Source organism: Urtica dioica, chromosome 11 (assembly GCF_054948205.1).
Source record: "Urtica dioica subsp. dioica isolate 48M chromosome 11, U.dioica_male_clone48M_v1_H2, whole genome shotgun sequence".
Taxonomy (NCBI): Eukaryota; Viridiplantae; Streptophyta; class Magnoliopsida; order Rosales; family Urticaceae; genus Urtica; species Urtica dioica.
In genome coordinates this window covers 14,609,483-14,616,222 of record NC_142766.1, presented here as the reverse complement: position 1 = coordinate 14,616,222, position 6,740 = coordinate 14,609,483, and the positions used below count along the sequence as shown (strand labels likewise).

The 6,740-nt window shown below is 36.1% G+C and overlaps 1 protein-coding gene across 3 annotated transcripts; it reads right to left on the bottom strand.

Moving 5' to 3' along the window:
- Window positions 1-2,922: 2,922 nt before the first annotated feature.
- Window positions 2,923-5,730, bottom strand: CBSX3 (Cystathionine beta-synthase (CBS) family protein). Of its 3 annotated transcripts, none has more exons than XM_089600741.1 (6): window positions 5,481-5,730; window positions 4,157-4,410; window positions 3,988-4,069; window positions 3,795-3,868; window positions 3,472-3,532; window positions 2,923-3,387 (listed from the first exon to the last, which is right to left on the bottom strand). In XM_089600741.1, exons 1-6 carry the CDS (start codon window positions 5,623-5,625, stop codon window positions 3,245-3,247), a joined length of 759 nt encoding a protein of 252 aa, XP_089456867.1. In that variant the 5' UTR covers window positions 5,626-5,730; the 3' UTR covers window positions 2,923-3,244. The 3 variants fall into 3 exon arrangements, with proteins under 3 accessions (XP_089456867.1, XP_089456868.1, XP_089456869.1); XM_089600742.1 differs by having other exon boundaries at window positions 4,157-4,407; window positions 5,481-5,638; XM_089600743.1 differs by lacking the exon at window positions 5,481-5,730 and adding an exon at window positions 5,247-5,267.
- Window positions 5,731-6,740: the final 1,010 nt, after the last annotated feature.

Genomic DNA, 6,740 nt, shown 5'->3' with positions numbered 1-6,740 from the left:
GTTTGTAATTTCGAACTTTATAGCTGTTATTTCGATTACATTTCGAACTTTTTAACTTGAGTTCGTCATGTTGGATCCAGGAAAAAGTTCGAATTTGTTGTCTGTAATTTCGAACTTTATAGCTGTTATTTCGATTGCATTTTGAACTTTTTAACTTCTACAGATTTGACTTCTAATGTACACTTTTTAACTTCTTAACAGGTTCAAACGTGAATGTATGTTGTTTATTTGATGGTACTTGGGTGAACAAAGGTACAAAATGGGAATATACTGATGAATCGCGATTCGAACTGCGTGCACTCGCGAAAGAAATATCTCGGGCGGAGCTATTAATCGCTATGTACGAAGCTTTTTGTGTCGATGAGTCGTTATACGATTTGAAACTGGAAGCTGCGTATGTTTGGGATGGAAGACCAATGCCTCCTCTCATTTTGGCATTGGACGCTAGTGTGACGGCATTTATGTTAGAGAATTCTGGTCACTCCAAGCTGAGGATTTCCTTGTGCGTAACCCCCGTGAAAAGAAACATTGTTGATGCAGCTCTCAGTACAACTCCAAGCAGGGCAATTTCACCAACCCCAAATTCTCAGGTAGCATGCTTAGGTATTAGCGTCGAGGTGAATGATTTTCAGGCGCCATGCGATGAAGAGGGTGATGAGGAAGATAAGGATGGTGATGATGAGGAAGATGAGGATGGCGATGATGAGGAAGATTTTGATGCAAGAGGATTCTATTGTGAGGATGATCCAGTTATGAATGATAATGATATTCCCATGTCAGAGCCAGTACCGGCGACGCCTCATAAGAAGTCGAAATTATGGGATGCACATGTTTCAATTCCCGATTTGGAGGACAATGTAAGTACACCTTCATCCACTAGCAGTTCTTCGGACATATGTGTTGGACAAATTTTTGATAACAAGATAACTGAAAACTAACTGAAATCCATTACAAAAAATAACTGAAAACTCTGAAATCCATAAAAAAAAGATAACTGAAAACTCTGAAATCATTTACAAAAAATAACTGAAAACTCTAAAATCCTTTACATAAACTTACTGAAAACTCTGAAATCTTTTACATAAACTAACTGAAAACTCTGAAATCCATTACAAAAAGTAACTGAAAACTCTGAAATCCATTACAAAAAATAACTGAAAACTCTGAAATCCATAAAAAAAGATAACTGAAAACTCTGAAATCCTTTACATAAACTTACTGAAAACTCTGAAATCCTTTACATAAACTAACTGAAAACTCTGAAATCCATTACCTAAAATAACTAAAAACTCTGAAAATCCATTACAAAAAATAAACTAACTGGAAACTCTGAAATCGTTTACAAAAAATAAATCCATTACATAAACAAAGCAAACTTAAATCTTCGAAATCCCTTCAAACCGCTATGAACTTCATAGCCAAAAAATCCGAAATGTCTAATCAAAACTACATCCCAAACTTTCGCACCGAAAATACCCAATATTTCATATCAAAACAATCTTAATCACCAAAAATTCATCGAAAACTTCAAACCCTCATACCCAAAATCTTCGAAACATATTCTAAGCAACCCTAACAAGTCATAATCGAAGATTTTGAAATAATGTCATCTAAATAATTATGAAACCATTAACAAACCCTAAAACAATGGGACCCAAAACAAACTCACCATTTTCGTTTGGTAGGCGACTCGGCTGGACTGGCGAGGAGGGCTCGGTTGGTTCGCGAGGAGGGCTCGGTTGGTTCGCGACTCGGCTGGACTGGCGAGGAAGGAGCGAATTGGCGAGTAGGGCTGGACTGGCGATGAGGGCTCTGTTGGTTCGCGAGGATGCTGGACTGGCGACGAAGGACCGAAATGACGAGTAGGGCTGGACCGAAATGAGGATGACCGACGGGGATAAGTGAAGAGAGAAGATGGACTTTGGCCTGAGCGGGGGGTTTTTTTTTTTTTTTTTTTTTTTTATGTTTTTGAATTGAAAAGGGAAAGGGAGGCACGCGTGATTTGGGAAGGGAATGAGAGTGGAGACAAATAAATGATTGATTTTGAAAAGAATTTTAACTTGTAATTTGGACAATTCACATGGTCAAATGCTTGGTTTCTCTAAAGGACCCAAAATATGGTTTGGTTTTCAAAACACATGCTACACTAAGCTTGGTTTATCAAGTTTCCCTAATTATTTGTGGTCCACTGTTCATTTTCTTCCTATAGAAGTATTTGAATTTCTTTTGTGTTATTCTTGTATCTAAATTTTTTACTTTTATCAATATATTCATTTGAAGAGCCCTTTATATATAAAATAAAAATTATGATCTAAATGATATTATGTTCCTAAATTAATCTAAATAGTTTAATATATTTCCATTGAAGCCTTTTTATTTAAAAAAAAAAAGGTTAAAACATACTTACAATTACAAGCTTAAAAAATTTATTTATATTTTAAAAATATCATCGACACAATATCTTAATTCTAAAATTCTATATGGTGTATTTTTTTAATTCAGTAATTTTTAAATAACTGTTTTTAATTTCTAAAACTAATTAAAGTAAAAGACACAATTATGTGTCGGTCTTTTCGCGCTGAGTGAAGGTCCCTCGGTGAAATATATCACCAAGTATCTCAACAGTTCAATTCCCACCCTTGTTAGTCTTTTTTCTTTTTTACTCTGCCCCACTGTAACCATTTTCCACCGTATAAACAAATTTAATATCTACACCGTAGAAAGTTTAAAACTGGCAACAAAGTTGACGACAATATCATGAGCATGACGCACATTCTCAACGAGAGAATATGCAACTATGTGACTCGCACATCGCGTAATCAAAAACTCAAACGTAACACTTTCAAAACGCTATCCATCACAATTTACCAAAGCTATATCGAGATCATGAACCAGCATCAACGAATAGGAATCCAAACCACGGAATGAAAATTCAGGTAAGTTAAGTACGTAAAAAACCATCAGAAAATCCACATAACTTATTACGAAACACGTTGGTCGTCTCAACTCAACATGCTCGTGCGTTTGGATGTCAAAGCCTATGGACATCACGAAATACATAAATAAATAAAGCAGAGGGAAAAGAAAAGAAGAAGAAGGAAGAGAAACTTGGAAAGAGCATAGGAATATTTACAAAGAGCCCCGGGTCTGTTATTCGTTCCAACTTCAAACCAGACGTAAAGTAAGGAAATGATTCTCTTCTTCTGATATCATCTTCGTCATCATAGTTGTGGCGGTTCTGTTTTTAGTAACCGCCCTGAATAAAAGCGTTCAAGCGTTCCAGCTCTTGCCTGTGCTCGCCCACCACAGCTCGCACCACGTCTCCGATCGAAACCATTCCTATCATCCCACTCTCGTCTATCACCGGAATGTGCCTGATTCTGTTATCTGCCCAAACACGCACGAATAGTCGATAGACATGAAATGAAGTATTCGGTAACGACGAGGAACTCACGGAACGGGATTATATACCAGTCATCAGTTGCATTGCCCTCAAGACTTTGGTGCTGGGATTGACAGTGATGAGCTTGTTCTGCAGAAGAAGAAAAAAAATGAGTAAAAAGGGCAGATAATTGTCCCTACTTTTAAAATAATAGGTTTTTCTCCTAATAATGCCTCGCTTGCATATAATTTTATACTAAAAAGGAATTGATTTGGAAACAAACTTAGAATGGGGCAAACTGGGACAACCATGTCCAAGTCGCAGAGAATGATGATACGAGCATTGCTTCTATGCCTTTACATATCAATGTCTAGACAATTATGTATATATATTAATGTCAATAGCTCTGTACCTCCTCAGTCATGATATCTCCGACCTTGGTCGACTTAGATGACCTCCCCTGCACTATGATCTTCCTCAGGTAATCTTGAGAATTCACAAAAAAGAAGACCCGATTAGAATCGAGCAACTTTTTTCTTCCATAAACATAACATGGTTTGTCAAGCCCTGAGTTATTCCTCTTAGTGTCAGCTGTCAAATGGTACCTCTTTCTGTGATGATTCCTGCAACAGCCTTTGACTCTCCGGGCTTCACGACGACAAGAGCTCCAACGTTGTGCTGAGTCATCTGCGAAGCGAGCGCGCCCTCGATCAAGGAAATTGATCTTTACAACAAAAAGAACATTCGATTCGGAGAGTTTCAATGTTGTTTTACCGATTTGACGGCCTCGTAGACGGAGTCGTCCGTGGTGCACCAGAGCCAAGAACCATCGGCGCTCTTGCCTTTGCCCTTGAGGATATCGGAGATGGTCGTGCTCTCGAACCCGTGCTCTTCGATCTTGGCCGGTGACCCTGACTGATACCGAGACAGCACCGCTGGGCTTGCAAAAGACATCCGCTGCAAAACCGCGCTTTTCACAACTGCCCCGTTCGACAGAATTCCGCGGACTAGTCCTTGCATTTTCACTTCTGATAGCAGAAAACAAAAAATTACTCTGTTTCTGAAAGTTCTGATATATATATATATATATATATATATATATATATATATATAATTCCACTTCACTTTGATCTGATACGACCAACGATGATCCCTATAACGCATGTGATTGCCAACTAAAAACGTGAACCATCTTTCAGTTAAAGATAATAAATACCACCCTATATAACGGTGCCTTTTCACACGCCTTTTCAACTCTATCCAATTTTGGATTTTTTGAATTAGTTTGATTTGAATGGTCTTATCTCTGGAGCTCTGTTTTTCACGTTATTTGTCCTGCTACTATGAAGAACTAATAAAGCCCTTCTGATGCAATGAGAAAAAATAACCAAAACAAATCCATATAAGTAAAAAAAAAAAAAAAATGGTTATTGTCTATATGAACCAACACGACTCATTTGGGAAGAACAGTTTCAAACAGAAAACCCATAACACACTTTACACATGTAAATACTCTTCCTACAAGGTAACAATGAAAAGCGTGCACATCACAGTAATATAAATAGTTAACAAGGGAAAAAGAAAGCAAAAGTAAGGAAAGGGTCCGGATTCGAACAAGCATTAGAGTTGAGATCAACATAACCACTTTTCTACGATCTTACGCAAGCTTATAAATTTTATTAGAAGCGAACTGAATCACGTGATAATTCAAAGCAGACATAAGGTTCAAAAGAAGCACACACAAAGAAAATTGCATCCCTAAAACCAAAATAGAGGCAAATTAAACCAGATCACTCTCTCCCTCTCTCTCTCTCTCTCTATCTTACACACTCAAAGCTGATAAAAAAAAAAAGTATAAAAAAACCTCGATCAAATCTGATCTCAATCAATGCCATCTTACAAATACCCAAACACCTTAATATATGTCGATAACATTCGATCCTTTTCGATCATACTTCCATACATTCACTTATGAAAATCTTCATTTCGTAGTTCGTGAAAACAAAGAGAACAGCAGACATAGGTCTCACAATATTTATATATATCATATACATATATATATATATATACATAATCTGTGGAGGAGAAGAAGAAGTACCTGGGTAAAAAGTTAAAGAAGAAGAAGAAGATGAATGAAACTTCGGCTGTTGAATGAAAATAGATAAAGATAAAGAAGAAACCCTAGAGAGAGAGAGAGAGAGCTCTGAAAGCCACGAAATTTGAGACTTGACTGTGCCAAACATTGGTTCGCACGTGTAAGAGTGACCCACCGTGTGATATCAAATTGCCTCTCTTCCGTCGATTTGATAGTGATCTGTATTTGTCTGAGTCTGAGACATGTCTTTGATTTTGGGATAAGATATATAATTATAGCTTTCTTTGTAAACTAAAAACGCATATATTTAATTTATATAAATTAAAAAGAGGAAACAGTGACACGTCAACTTATCTCTCGCTCTCCGATTTTAATAATGTTTTTGGACTTATCCGCAAACTTATTCTGTATTCGCTGCATTAAGGATATGTCCCAGTCACCACCATCATCAATGTGAGTATTCTATTCGTAATATAATATTCGAACTTCCACGAGCTAAGTGTAGAGATTCCATTAGTCTCACGGAAAAAAAATCGAGATTCCATTCGTAATTTTGGTTATTTTTTGCATAATTTTAATCCGTATTTAGATAACTTATATATCGGGTAGACGACTTCTTATTTAAAATAAAAGTAGACTTATTATTGCTCTTTTATACTGTGGTCTTCTTTAATCAATTTGTCCAATTTTATAGTGTTATCTATTAGAATGTATACATGGTAGGGCTCTACAAAACCGAACCGAAAATCGGATAAAACCGATATCCAAACCGAACCGAAAACGAAATTTGGAGCCACGTCAGCTAACCGAAATTCGGATTCGGATAACCGATCCGGTTTACAAAACTGGATCGGATATCGGATTTGATTTTGGGAAAATCTGGATATCGGTTATTTAACCGATTTTTTTTAATTAAAAATAAATATATATTAAAAAAAAAGACTTGACCTAATTTTGAGAGAGACCTAGCGTTTTTATTTTTTCCCAAATCAGATTTTACTGAAGTGGAAGCACTAAATGATTCTAAGCAAGTTGTTTTGGGTAAGATAATTAATTTGATAAGTTATTTGACATATTCATTTGTTGTTTGTTTATTAAAACAAATTTATTTTAAATTTATTTCATTATTATTAACAGATGATGATTAAGTTGTCATAGAAGAACAAACTTCTCATATATCAACTCCTACTGCTACTACAACTTGATTATGTGATCTATAAAAGTAAGACACAAATTCAATCGTTGTATGGTTTATTATGATCA

Excerpts from the sequence above, each read along its gene's own strand:
- CBSX3 (XM_089600741.1), bottom strand. The coding sequence starts at position 5,625 with ATGTTTGGCACAGTCAAGTCTCAAATTTCGTGGCTTTCAGAGCTCTCT. Across the intron at positions 4,070-4,156 it reads TCTACGAGGCCGTCAAATCG|ATGACTCAGCACAACGTTGG; the intron begins GTAAAACAACAT and ends CTCGCTTCGCAG. Across the intron at positions 3,869-3,987 it reads AGGAATCATCACAGAAAGAG|ATTACCTGAGGAAGATCATA; the intron begins GTACCATTTGAC and ends TGAATTCTCAAG.